The sequence below is a fragment of the Vanacampus margaritifer genome, chromosome 16, assembly GCF_051991255.1.
Source record: "Vanacampus margaritifer isolate UIUO_Vmar chromosome 16, RoL_Vmar_1.0, whole genome shotgun sequence".
NCBI lineage: Eukaryota > Metazoa > Chordata > Actinopteri > Syngnathiformes > Syngnathidae > Vanacampus > Vanacampus margaritifer.
Genome location: NC_135447.1, coordinates 13,731,925 through 13,747,155, shown reverse-complemented (window position 1 = coordinate 13,747,155; position 15,231 = coordinate 13,731,925). Strand labels below are relative to the sequence as shown.

The 15,231-nt window shown below is 39.1% G+C and overlaps 1 protein-coding gene across 2 annotated transcripts in view; it reads right to left on the bottom strand.

Annotated features, from left to right (window-relative positions):
• Window positions 1–15,231, bottom strand: part of doc2b (double C2-like domains, beta) — a 67,828-nt gene that overhangs the window by 31,301 nt on the left and 21,296 nt on the right. For both annotated transcript variants that reach the window (XM_077547366.1, XM_077547367.1), the window contains exon 2: window positions 5,751–5,830. In XM_077547366.1, the coding sequence (XP_077403492.1) occupies window positions 5,751–5,830 (80 nt within the window). The remainder of the gene's footprint in view (window positions 1–5,750; window positions 5,831–15,231) is intronic.

The following is a 15,231-nucleotide window of genomic DNA, read 5'->3' as shown; positions in this document are numbered from 1 at the left end:
GTCCTTTAGCTTGATAGCTAATGCTCAGGGATCATTGTACATGTTTGGTACAAACAAACAAACAAACAAAAAACCCGCAGTGTTTTGTGTTCTTGAGCTAGAGTGAACGTGGGTGTGCAGGGAAAACAAAAGAGCAAACCACAGGAGGAAGGGCCCAAAGAAAAGACGGCAGCTGGCGTGTCAAGGTAGGTTGTAGCGTAGGCGGCAAGGAATTAACAGGTCTCGGACCTTCTATTCAATGCTGACACAGCGTCTGACTCACTTGGCAGGTTCATCAGTGCAAACACACCAGCAAGGCCCAGGAACGTGTTACTCCTGGAGCCAGTTTCCCTTAAGGGCATGGAATTTGGTAGGCATATCTGCCATGAGTAGACCCACAAAAAAATCTCATGAAGCCATTCCCCAAAAGACACAGAAAGTCAGCCATTTTGGTTTATAGCAGACATTTGCTGATCATAAAAAACACGACCCAGTCACTAGTTAATTCCTAAAGTCAGTTTATTTTAGGAGCATGGAATTTGGAAGGCGTGTCTGCCATGAGTTGACCCACAAAAAAAGTCTCAAGAAGGCATTCCCCAAAAGACAGGAAGTCAGCCATGTTGGTTTAAAGCAGACATTTCATCCCCAAAGTCAGTTTCTTTTCGGAGCATGGAATTTGGGAGGCATGTCTGCTATGGGTAGAACCACAAAAACGTCTCAAGAAGCCAAGCCTGAAAATACACAGGAAGTTTCATTTTAGGGCGATTTTGGCCATTAAACACAAAACGCTAATAAAATTCAGCCCCCAAAGCTAGTGACCTTTAGGAGGATGAGATTTGGTAGACACAGGAAGTTAGCCATTTTGGTTTAAAGGGGACATTTTATGCTTATTTTGGCCATTTCTGGGTACCCTTCAAACTTGGCCAAGAGATTTTGACTTCTACCAAATCTGAACCACTTATACAAGACGGATGAGAAACAACAAATTGTGAAACATTTGCGTTTTGGCCACTGCCACGTTGGTAGCACCTCCTGGAGGTTTTTTAATTTTTTTTCCCCTGAGCCCTGTCTCACTTAACTAATTTCCTCCCCAAAAACGTGTCCAAAAGACGTATTTATACGTTTTATGTGTGTGTTTTTTTTGTATGTTAGAGCATACAGAAGGCTTTGATGCAGTCTCTGAACTGCAGAGAACGGTTAAAGAAATGGTAGTTATTACAAAAATGACCAGCAGGTGGTAACAGAGCAAAAAGAGATCAACCAGGGCCATGTTGAAAAAAGCTCATTTACCAACAGTTCAAAAGACAGATCTGTGAATAACAATGAAACTTAGCTATATTCTAATGCTAATAGCTTCCAAACGATAATAGATAGAAATTTCCTTTTTTTTTCCTGATGAAAGAAGAGACTCTAATCTTTCTTTTCGCAGGTTCCATGTTTTTATAGCAATGGAACTCAATAGACTGCGGGCCTTGCAAAATCAGTCAAAATCCAGTAAAACAGCCGGGAGTGAAGGGTGTTGCTTCAGTGAAAATGGCTGGGAGTGAATGAGTTAAGAACATAACAATTGGCAGGATTATCTATCAGTTCACCCACAAAAAAAGTCTTAACATGCTCTAATCCTAACCCGAAAAATAAATTGGAAGTCTGCTATCTTGGTTGAAAACGAGCATTTTACACTCACATTCAAGTTCAAGTTTCACCCAAATGTGACGCTCGGTTACAAGTCAGAAAGCAAATTGTGAAACATTTCAATTTTTGTCATTGCTTGTAGGCAGACTCAGATACTTCAACTCCACAAACAAACTTCGATTAAAGCACCCTTGTTTTCTACTTCCTGGAAAAGCTGCCTGACCAAACAAACCACCTCGATTTGGCCCTGATTTAATTAGCGCAACAAGAACAGAGCAAGGGAGCCCAGCGGGGGTGGTGTGTGTGTCACCAAGGTATGAGACACTTTTGCTCCTTTGCACACACAAAGGCAGACGGGTGAGTGGAAATAACCTCATTTGTCTGAGAATGAAAAGGCGGCGGAGAAGGCAGGGGTGGTAATTGCTTTAATCAAGGCGAGCTGCGGAGGTAACATTTTGTGCCTCTGACGCATTAGCATGTAAAAGACGTGCTAATTGTTACGCTAGCCCACTGACAGAATGGCCTGACTTACAGAAAAAGTCAACATCAGTCACATCAATTGAGACATGCTATTAAGTCTGGCCGGTGTCCTTGTTTGACGGTTTCCTCAAGTTATCAAGACTGTGGCCAAAAAAACAAAGCCACAGGAAAATGGATGTAATAAATCATCGGGCCCTTCTGCCCACTTGGCACCACCAAGGCTAAAGCCTGTAATGACACACAGGAGAAAGCGATATGGCCACAGAAATGGAAGCCAACTAACTGCCTTTGGACTGAGGTGTTGTACTCAAGTAAAGTCCAGACTCTTGTGGAAAAAAAGACTCAGAGTAAAAGTATTGATTCAACTCCTGCACTATTAAAACACTTCCCAAACACATATTTGAACTGTACTTATTGTCGTATCATTGTACAGTACCATCAGGGATTGGCAAAAATGTTTTTTTTTTTTTAAACCCCATCCTCCTCAAAAAAAAAAACTTTGATAAACATTCATTTTAAGTATTCCACATAAAGCTGGGTGTAAATAGTAAAAAAGTTTTTAAAAAAACACATATTAACAAATATTGAAAAAAAAGGTGGGGTGAAAAAAAATCAGCGAATATGTGAATTTGCAGGTGCCGAACTGCGAACGTACGTCGACTGTAGCTTTAAGTTGCAATGTCACCATTCACCACTAGATGGCAGACATGTTTTAGTTGAGGTTACCTGCCATGTCTTATAATGCCCGATACTGCAGTATGAGTGGCCCTACTATTTTTAATAACCCAGCACAAAAATAGTACCCCAATACCAATAAAATTTTGAGTGAGTTGATTTTTGTCAGAACGTGCACAAAATGCGTTCTTGCACTTAATGTTGGTTTGCTGCTCAGCAGTTTTGTGCCTTGAATGCTCCTCATTTTTATGCAAAAGAGCCTTTTGCACTGGGAAAGAAAAAACCTTTTTAAATAAAAAAATAATAATAATATAAATTTGAAAATCCTTTGTTGTTGGGTTAGGATGGTTGATATTTTATACATACATTGAGAACTGTAGTATGAAAAATGAAATATATTAAGAGCACATTTTATGCACGTATTTTGTCCATTGAAGTATTTTTATATTTTCTGGCTAGGAAATCCGATGTGGCCCCCGAGCAGCACTGAGGAAAAATTGTAGCATACCAGTGGTGGAAAAGAGGCGTCCATGGAATTAGACCTTCATTTTCAAGTGACACAACCAACAATAAAATGGGGTACGGCTTCTATCATAGGGATGGCCACTATTTTAGGAACTTTTCCATAAGTTACGCTCATGAAAAAGTTTTGAAGAAATGTTGTATATTTCTTCTGTCCAAAGATGGTATCGGGCATCTGCAAGGTTGTGCTGGTGTTTTATTTTATTTTATTTGATAAAACAGACTCGCTTCCAGACGGTGCTCTTAATCATGTCAGGTGAGATTTATGCCGTACTCTACAGCAAAGACAGCAGTTTCACGCCTCAAAGTGAATCCGATTAAACCGGGGTTACTATGGAATCAAATGGGGGAAGCCAGTGAATTAAGAAATAAAGGTCTTCTCTATTAATAGTGTGTCACGATTGCAGGTCCTTCCCTCTGTTGGCATTCAACGTGAAGCCAATAAAGGCCAAATACTGTAAATCAGTCCCTATTTTGGCCATTTTTAGGGGTCCTTCAAAGGTGAGCTAGATTTTGTCTAATTGTTAGCAAACTCAGATTTTGCATTGCTGGCAGATGGAAAACACTACATTGTGAAACAAAGACACAAATTCTGTCATCTGGATGTATGCTCGTTGTATGATCATTTCCTTTTCAACAGTTAATCCATTGCTAATGTTTCTAAAACTGTTTGCAGTAATCAGTTTTTAGAAATAATCCGTACCCAGAAAAAAAAAGAAAAAAAGAAATAATCCGTACCCAGAAAAAAAAAGAAATAATCCGTACCCATCGACACATGAAACGAGACACAGACGTTGTTCCCGCCGCAGGACGTGTTAAGGCGCTATTCCGTGGCAACGCGTAGGGTGGAAAAAATATTCACGCGGTGTCGTATTAATATTGACGCGGGCAACATATTGAAAGCATGTCAGTTGCGTTATGCAAATTTGGCTTCGATTCCCCCTCTCGCTCGCTGCTGTTTATGCATCAGTAAAGGGAAAATGTCAGAAGTCTGTCACTGCCGCGAAATCAACATTTTTAATGGCCAATTGATCTTTCAAATTTAGTGCCGTACCAAAAATTATGCTGTGTGAGAGGTTACGACACGCATGTAAACATACGGCCCGCGGGCAAGATCAGGCCCGCAAAGGGGTTTAATCCGGCCCGCGAGACAATTTTGAAAAGTAAAAAAAACAATCAGACCAATTAATCAGCCGGCCACAATCAATACATACATTCGTAATTTCACAAGCAGTCCTCAGATGAGCAATGCAACTTGTACACGGAATCGTCCTGGATGTCATTATTTTACAAACAACGTAAAGTTACGATTTGTTTAAAAAATAAAAAATCATAGACCAACATAAACGTGTTAAATACGACACAAATTCAATTACTGGTAACACAAATACATATGACAAGGATTAACGTCCTTATAACTTCATCAACTGCGCCACACAATGCATTCTGGGAACAATATAAACGCAAAACAGGACGATTTAACACGTCAATTTGCAATTTGTTTTTTGAGAACAATACAATTACAGTTTGAGTTCCATAATTTAGAGCTAACCCACAAATAGTGAAAATCTGCATATAATTGATGGCAATTGTTATATACCATTAGTTTACCGATACGGTAATCGGCCCCTGAGCTAATATGAGTTTGACACCCCTGGGTTACGAGAATGGCTGGTAGAATGGAGGCCACCTGTTTTTGTTGCCAACAAATTCAAATAGTATTCACGCTACCCAACCAATTTTGACAAAACTTTGTAGGACCAAAGAAATTGCTAACATCTTACATTTGGACTTTTTATGCTGTTTGAATTATGTTTGGAGCACAAGGATCAAAACAAATATGACTTTTTTGTTTATGGTTTGACCTTGAAGGAGACGAAATAAAGGTTTGATTTTGGTTTGTGGTCCATAATATTTTAATTACTCACCCAACACAGTATGACACACAACATTTCTTCAAACCAAAGTGGCAGACTTCCTACAATTTTTAGGGCATGGCTTCTTGAGACTTTTTGTGGGTCTGCTATTGAAACAGGCCTCGAAGGTTGATTTATATTTTTCAAGAACAACAGGATTAGCAACCTAGCAATGGCCAAAATGACCTTGAAATGGCTGCTTCCATGCAAAATGGCAGACTCCCCATGGGTTTTTGAGACTTTTTTTTTACGGGTTCACTTGAGATAGATATGACCACTGTACCAAATTTCATTTTGCGAAATGCAACAAGCTTCGGGGCGGAATTTTCCTAAAACCGCAGGGGGCCCTCCCGACCTGAGAATGGCAAAAATGACCCTAAAATGGCCGCTTCAAAACAAAATGGCAGACTTTATTTTTATTTTTATAAAATTACGCCTGTGTGAATGATTATGAGAATAGCATGGACAGATCTGACATCTTTTTTAAAATTCAATTAGGCAAAAGGATGGTAGCACATTACATATTAGATGGAAAAAAATGATGACCTTGGCTTTGTTAATGGTGCAGTGCAGAGCATTGTTCTCCTGGTCGTACAGCAAGCTGAAGTCCAGCGTTCCCAGCGTGGCTGGAAGGAAGGGGAAAAAAAATGTCATTACCATACACAAGCAAAAATCAAACCTTGCTTCCATTTTGATAATTTTCCCGCCATGATTCAAAATGTAACAAAAATGTAAGAGATTCGCAATTGAATGGGTTTTGCAAAGTTTTGTCAAAATCGCTTGGCTTGTTTTGTACAATCATGAACATTGTGTTTTTTGGCGTCATCTTGCTCACAAAGGAAAGTCTCAAAAGTCATGTACTTGTTTACTTGTTGTTGTCTTAGTTTGGAGTGCACGCGAACAGTATAATGGAAATAAGTTGTGTGTTTTATTTACTTTTTATTTTCAGAATACCGCTTCAAAAAACTCGCTTTGACTACTATGCTTTTTTTTTTTTGCACTTAGCGAAGGTCAATGACATGCTTTGGTTTGACTTTCTACTCCTTTTTGTGAACTCAACCACCCCACCTACTTGATCATTCATTCATTCAGAGCCATAATCAAACGAAAGAGGTAAGAAAGGCACAGCAGGCTGAGATGAAGTGCATCATTTAATAGGTACAAGTAAGAGTTTTGCAGGTTAAACGCTTCCCTGAGAAAACAGACATATTAGTCATCTAAAGTGGCGACTGGGGTGGTGGTGGATGAAAGCCATGCCGGATGCGTTATAAAAAGACTTAGAATTCATTGGTCAGTTTGCGAGCTTTCTGCATTGCTGCGCTGGCGGTAATTGCAAGGTGAAGAAAGTATGAAAAACATTTCAAGAAGTTGGAAGAGGAGGACACGTGTTTTACATTATCATAGAAACAAACAGATCAGATTCTTCCACCTCAAAAAAGGCCTTGAGGAAAAAAATAAAAAAATATATATATATATATATTTATTCTATATCTCAAAAGCTAATCATGGAACTGTGCCAGGTCAGGGCCCTCAGTCTTCTTCTCTTGGATAAAGTATATTTCCAAGAATGCAGCAAAGTAAAAAAAGGAAAAAAGTTAATGACTGGCAGACCCTTAGGGGCCTTATTATGTTATTATTACAGATCAGGGCCCTCAGTCTCCTGTTGGATAAAATATGTTTTAAAAAAGTGCAACTTTTAAGGACCAGATAATTTCATTTTAAACTTTTATTAAATTTTTAACTATATTTGGTGAACTCTGGCCAGTTAAGGGCCCTCAGTCTCCTATCGGATAAAACATATTTACAATAATGTTGAATCAATAAAAAGGAGAAATGTTCATGTCTGGTGGACTCTTAAGGGCCTGATCATGTGCTGATGCACTTCCAGGTCAGAAACCTCAGTCTCCCTTCGGATAAAATGTATCACCCTATTCCCGAGAAGTAAATACAGGAGACAGCATACAATTTTGTCATTTTTAAGGTAATGGTGCTCAGTCTCCTCTGGGATAAAATGTGTTTAAAAAAAAATGCTGAGAAATAAAAACAGGAGAATTAATTTTTATTTTTATGTCTGGCGGAGCTTTAATATCCTGATTGTGTGCTTTTGTGCTTCCAGGCCATTGCCCTCAGTCTCCCCTTAGATATAACGTGTCTCCCTCTTTCTGAGAAGTAAATAAAAAATACTGGACACACTTTAGTGGGCACCATGCGGTCTGAAGTAACAAGTGGCAGAGTGTTAATTTGCTTGTCAGTGCCAGGCTCCAATGAGCAATTTTCTCGCATGCTTTGCAGCGGCATCCCATTACTTCCTTCTCATTAGAGAGGGATGACAAATTCTGGTAAATGTTTTTTTTTTATGTGTTGTTTGTTTTGCTTATTACCAAAAAGGATGATTTCAGCCGGTAGGCAAAAGAGTTGTTTTGGAATTGGCTCAACAGCCAGACGCACACACTTGACACAGCAATCTGGCATTGACCTCAGGGGGGCTTGTGTGGAGAGGCCAAACAGAAAGAAGGGTCCCTACTTCACACAAGTGCTTCCTTCCCACCACAACGGGGAAAATGATTCACATATTTGCATACTGATTAAGAATTACATGCGTTACCAGTCCGTCCTATTTTCACCCCCCTCATCATGATTCACAATCAGGGTGTGAGGGGAATGCATCTGAAATAATTGGCATTGTTTTAAGTTACTTTTTTTTTTCTTTCTTTGAAGGTGACATATTTTACTCCCCCCCACATAATTTCAAGGCAGTTCCTAGGTGCCTTAATAACAAGGCATACAAATTACAGCATAGAGGAACCAGACCCGGCCACAAATGCAAAACTTAGTATTTATTAAACAACCAAAACTCAACTTAACTTGAAAGAACCACAAAATAAATTATTAATAAAGTTAAAGAATAATATATTTAAACAATAAAATTAAAAAAAACAATAAAACTGCAGTTTGTGCTATACACATCTTTTCCTCTTAGGGGCAGTGTGGCGTCATGCATGCATGAAGTACACACTTGTATTAATGTTTAAAAAAAAAAGTAGAAGAAGAAAGTTGCAATCAACTTTATTAACCCATTCACTTCCACTGTAGACGTAAAAACAACAACAACAAAAAAAACTATTTTTATTATTCCCACTTCGTTTAGCAAGAGTTTGAAAACCTATCATTTTTTTTATTGTATTAAAACAGCTATAAAAATTGGGATTAATCGTGAGTGAAGTCATGCGATTAATTACCATTAAAAAAATTAATCGCCTGACGCCCCTAATTTGTAATTATTTTTTAAAGAAAAGATTATTAAAAATTAGGGGCATCAGGCAATTCAAATTTGTAATCGTAATTAATCGCATGACTTTACTAGTTAACTCACAATTAATCACAAATTTTACATCTGTTCTAAATATACCCAAAAAATTAATCTAGGTTTTCATACTTTTGTTAACAAAAATGGAAAAAAATGTTAAATAGAAATAGTTCAAATGAATTTTTGACGTCTATAGCCGTCAATGGCAGCAAATGAGTTAGTATAGCTTTTTTTTTTGGTGAGATAGATTAGGAGGAATACACGTCTTTACATTACCGGTTTGTACCTATTAGAGCCGTTTGTGTTTGAATAATTGTTATTTGAAGGAATATAACTCCAATAACCCGATGCTAATTTTCTGTTAGCATGTCAATAAGATTTTACATTGACTTTAGCATTTGTAATGTGAAGCAATTCAGTACAATTACGATGTGAATCAGTCAAATACAGTCCATACCTGACCTATTGCATTGAAGTGTGGGGGTGCACAGCCAAAAGCTACACTGAACCCATTTTTCTTTTCCAGAAACGTGCTATTCATGTCGTTTTCAGTTGTAGATACAGAGACCACACTAATCCAATATTCATACAACTTAAAACTTTAAAATCTAATGAATTGATGGCGTTTAACTGCCTTAAAATAATGTATAAAGCCCATCATGAAATCTTACCAATTAATATGCAAATCAAATTTTAAAAAAAAAGAAGGGAAAGTGAGTACAAATGAAGAGGAACAGATATTTTTTCTAAACCTAAATACAGAACAAAACAAAAAGAACAAATTTATTTCAACTCAAGGTGTCAGTTTGTGGAACAATCTGGATTATAAAACTAAATCATCTCAGTCCATTTGTATTTTAAAAAAAGTGTATAAAAGCACAATTACTGAAAAAAATATAATAAGCACAAGGTCATTCTATTGGATGATTTTGTTTAATTGTTACTCTGAAAGCAACTTGATTGTTTGCTGTCATTTATTTTGTGCTGACCTTTTTGTGTGTGTGTGTGTGATTAGGGGCAAATATTACAAGTTTTTCTTCTTTCTGCCCCCTTTCATTTCTTTTTCTTTTAAAGAATGAAATAATTTTTGGGGAAATGAATTGAAATTGAATTGAAAGTTGCAATATGATCCGATTGAGTCCAATTCCTTTACAAATACAATGTGATACTATTATCTTCAATTATGCAGTTTTTTTTTTAATAACCCCCCAACTCTCTAATATGACAACTGATATTACAACAGAGGCCGGTTTGATCGGCAACTCCCTGCTGAGTTTTGTTGAGCTCATTAGCAAAGAATTTAGATTTGGGGTCGTTGCTGCCGTCCGCGCTGTGAAACGAAGAATCCTGGCAGCCAAAGTCACACAAAGGACAAATCGGCTGCACGGGGAAACAAGAGAGTTCATAAATTCCTCAGATCTTTATTGCCACATAACTTCATTTGATATGTAAAATCAGAAGCTTTTGCGGCTGCATCCTGGGAGATTACTTTGCATCTGCCCGATTTATTGAAGCAGGATGGAGCTCGGCCAATCGATGTTGGCCTCAGTCTCTATTCAACACCTGAATTAGCTGACCTTTCTTAGAAAGCAGCCAGAAAATAAAACCCAAAAGATAATATGGATGGATATATCTCATGTTCAGTCTAAATAAGACAAAAGGTGGGTTTAACGGATTGGCATTGTTGCAAGCAAGGTCAACTTTTTAGCTCTACAAGCGTGTAGTCGATGTGTCGATTCGCGCCTGCTTTTTCGGGCAGGTGTGATCGTGACTCACCGCCTTTGTCAGCAGAGAGTTGGAGAAGCGTTTCATCGTCTCAAAAGCTTCTAAAAATATCGTAAACATTAGAAAAACTGTCGTTTGGGATGACTCTGGACCCGGAAGGCTAAGCTGGTCACAATGGGAAGTAGATGAAAGGCCGTTTTAGGCTCTATCGTGTTGGAATAGTCACAGAAGTGCATGACGTGCTCGGAACTTGACGATTGGGCATTTAAAATCAACCGCGTTGGAATAGTCACGACAGTGCATGTCATGCTGCAGTAACTCGTTTTGTTGTTGCTGCTGTTTGAAACAATTGTGATTCAGCATTATATTACCATGTAACACAGATCCTGCAGTATGTGCCACAATAGCTACGAAAGTGCATGTCATGCTGCAGTACCACAAAAATGTACTCTTTTTTTTGTGGAAAATAGGTGGGATTCATTAATAGATCATCATACGACACGCATTCTACTGCAATATTTGGATAAAAAAATGTGTCACAATAGTGCATGTCATGCTGTGGTGCCACAAAAATTGACTTTTTTTGTTGTTGCAGAAAATAAGTGGGATTCATCAATAGATTGTCATACAACACACATCCTACTGTAATATATGTTTAAAAAAAATAGCCCCAAAAGTGTATGTCATGCTGCAGTGCCACCAAAATTGAGCTTTTTTGGGGGGAGGGGGAATTCATGATTATATGGTCGTACATCACACTTCCTATTGTAATACTGTACGTGTTAAAAAATAGTAAAAAATAGTGCATGTCATGCTGCAGTGCCACCAAAATGAACTTTTTTGTGGAAAACACATGTGATTGTTATATAGACGTAAAGCACACATCTTGCAGTAAAGTGTTGAAATAGTCACGAGGGTGCATGGTATATTGCTGCTAGGAGTATTATTCGCGTACTGCGTGCAGTAAATCCGCATCACATAGCAATCACACTTGACGAGCACAAGCAGCTTTCAACGACTCTAAAAATACACCAAGTGTCTATTTTTAATTAACGAGAGGCGGCAATCAAGCGGGTCGACGAGACTCGACGAGCAGGTCGGCATCCGCCGCGTGATCAATACGCCGCGAAGCCACATCGCCGTGTGGTTTTTCGCCACCGGCTCAGTCGTCACGGCGATAGAGGCCTCGACGGAGAGAGCTTATAAAAAGTGCGATGCATGAATTGCCTGACACTAAAGGTGTCACCATGACAACTGAGGAAGATCCATAAAGTGTATTAAATGACAACAAGTGGACCTTGGGCTTGTGTTTCCCCCTCCCACAATAAAAGATGCATTGTGGGGGGTGTTGGGGCAGGGGGCATTAAACGGTATTGGCAATGCAACGATGGTGAGGGGTTAGCTGGGTTCAAGGTGCTTCATGGGGAGAATGTAGCGCAACACATAAGCGGCATGGCAACACGTACTGTAGCGCTGAATTGGCATGAGGATCACGTCAATGTCTAGGAGTGAACTCGCGTAGACTCAACATGCTGCGGTTATGAACGCCTCGTCGTCTCATCATCCATGCAGGCGCACCCCTTAGAGGGGAGGCCTTTATTTGGACAAAAACATCTTTCACGTTCCATAATGTTACGCTTACAATTAATCGCAAATAAAATGGAGCAATTCAAGTGGTGCCTTAGGAAAAAAATGTATTTTTTATTTTTTTTTAATAAGGAAAGTAGCAATCTGCAATAGGGCAAGATTGATTAATCGGCCGGCTGATTTAAAGGAACGATAGGAGCTCATAAAATTGGTAGATTTTTCCCATTTTTTTTTGTGCATTACCCACAATACAACACAGGACAAAGATAATTTACATTCAAAAACATTCCTAACAAAAATATTTTTAAGTAACTGTAAAAATGGCACAAAAAAAAAGTGAATATCTAAATTGACCGATTAATCAGTTAGCAGAATTTTATTCGGGTAAAAGTCGGAATTTGCATCAGCCTCGAAAAATATCAGTTCGGCCTCACTCTAAAATACCGTACTTTATATTTTTACAAAAGTGTCATATATGTGTGTAACAAAAAAATGTTTTGAATCGGAAAATCAGTTTTTATTTGAAAGATGTGAGTGCATCGAATTAAACTGCAACATAGCTCCTCGAAATGAGCCGTACCATATTGAATCAAATCGTAATCCCACTGAATCAAACTGAACTGAATCGAATCGTTCCACTTTAAAATCGAACCGACTTGCTTTGTTGTGCTACCTAACACTGTTGCCAAATTGTCAACAATTTATATTTGAAAGTTGTTCCAACTTATAACTGTTTTAAGTTTTTTTTCTTCAGTATAACCTAAAACGAGAAATAACGAATGACCTATTTTGCATATGCTACCATAAGATTTTTTTTTTCTTCGCCATTCTGTCGACACGAAGCTACAACAGGCAACAAAAAGGACTCGTTGCTGAGGAGGACGCATGTCAACATCCGACTCAAGATGAGACGCGGTGGGCGGAAGGCATGTTTTGCATAAAACCCATTAGCCAATAGTTTTGTATTCGCCGCCGTCATCTATTAAACGCCTCGAGAGAAGAACAGACGGAGACGTGCAACAGAGGGAGGCCCGGCGGGTCAACGGTGGGCGAGAAAACAGCTTTGGGATTCTGTTGGGGGCCTGATTATTCACTTTCACTTTCAACTGGAGGATGCCAGTGTGGCCGCAGGCTATTTCGTATACCAGGAGGGAAAGAAAATGTGCACTCAAATGGTGGCATGCACTCAAATAAATGCTACACCAGGAAACAAAAAAAGCTCGCTCCTTTGCTAACCAAAACAGCAGCCTCTACCAAAAACAAAACAGTGCTGAGTTTAGTTTAATTGGCTGAGTGATCATTTGAAAGTCCGGACATCCTAAATCAGGAGTGAAGCCCTAACTCTTGTTTGAAATCCTAATGTTGAAACCCTAGGCCTCGTTTAAACCCTAACTGAAACCAAGGCTTGAAACCCTAATTTGCAACTTCAACCCTTGCTTGAAACCCGGACTCAAACTTAAAACCCCAATTTAAAAGCCTAATTTAAAAAATTAATCATGGTCTTGAACCATGAACTCCGATTAAAACCCAATTTTGAGACTCACACCCTGGCTTGAAACCTTAACTTGAAAACCTAACCTGAAACAACAACCCTGGCTGGAAATCACAAATTCAGACTTGGAAACCCTAAATTGAAGCCTTAACACTGTCTTAAAATCCTACTACAAAATCTCAACAGCGACTTGCAACCCCACTTTGAAGTAATAATTCTAGTTTGTAACCCTAATTCTTTTTTGAAAATTGACCAATACTGACCATGTTGGTGCCTTACTGGAGGTGTGGCATCAATGTGTCATAAAGGTGGCGTTTATTTTCCAGAGGGGAGGCATGCAACCGTGTGCGGTTGTTTTTCCGTCACGCGCGGTGATTTTCAGTAGCGGCAGGGCTGAGCTGCTTCTGACAGTAATCGGGGGCCGCGCGCACGTTTGTCCGCTCTAGCGGCTTATCGGTCCATCATGGAGCGGGTTATTGTCCATTACGGGATTTAGTCTTCCCCCCGGCGGCGCAGACGACACGCCGAGACACTTTGCGCCAGGAAAAGCTTACTAAATGCCCGAAAGCCTCACCACCGCTCAGCGTGCTGTCAAACCTTTTACACAAGATATGACGGGTGTATACTGGTGTGCTTTAATGTCAGATACCTGAAACCCTCCTTTGAAACCCTACTTGAAGTTTGAAACCCTAACTATAGACATCACTAAAGGCTTGAAAGCCGAATGTAACATTGACTTGAAACCCTATTTTGAAATTCAGGCAGTCTTAATTTGAAAGCCTTGCACAAGCTTAGGACCCCAATTTAAAATCCCAACTTGAAACTCTAACTCATATTTGAAATCTTACTTTGAAACCCCAATCCTGTCCTAAAAGCCTCATTTAAAAACCATACACAAATTTGAGAAACCTTAACTCAGTCTTAAAACCCTAATTTGAAAACCCAACAGTCTTAAAATGTCTTAAATTGAAACATTAATAAAGGCTTGAAACCATAAAGTTTAACCCGAATGCAGGCCTAAAAACCTACTTTAAAACTTTTAACTCAGACTAGAAACCCTAACCCTGACCTAACTCATGCTGGGCGACATGGAAAAAAAATCTTCTATCACGATATAGACTATTTTATACCACGATAACAATATACGATGATATATTTTCAGATTTTCTCTAAAAAATATGCATGCATTACACTCTGACTGGTTACCTTTTCTCATTTTATTTTGAAGTGACATTAAACAGGTCAGTATCAAAAGAGAAATGCTGCTATATAAAATTTTCAAATGTTCACAAAAGAGGCACAGTAACCACTGACATATTTGTTCACAAATGTATTTATGAATCTAAATACAAAAATGTTTCAGACAGATGAGATCTACTGTAATGTCGTTTCATTTATTGTGCAGATTTAGAGTCAAAATCCAAACTCAGGACTGCAGTGTGAAAACAAATATTTAGTGATATGAAAAGTATTTACTTAGTATATCCATCCATTTTCTGAATGAGATGTCCCCACGATGATACAAAGACAAACGTGTGTTTGTGTGTGTGTGCAGGCGCACGTTTGGCCTGGCCACATGCATGCATTACGACTGTATAAACGAATTACACTATCTGGCCGTACTCTGACTCTTCCCAAAGCACGGAGAAAACAGAGCGACTAATCTGGTTGGTTGCCAGGAAGTGAGCGAGCCCGGCCGGCCGACGGATGAGGCGGCCACCGTTTTGCGCGCCCGTCAAATAGGCCACCACGTTCAGCCGGACTTGATTTAATACCAGGCAGGGGAGGAAATAAATGGCGAGTTGTGGGAGATTGGAAGCGGGGACGGGGTCATGCGGAAAATGAACCGAGGTGCGGTCTATTTCCTGCCAGCGTCATTCGTCGTGTCGTCTACATGTGCTTTTTTTTTTTCCATA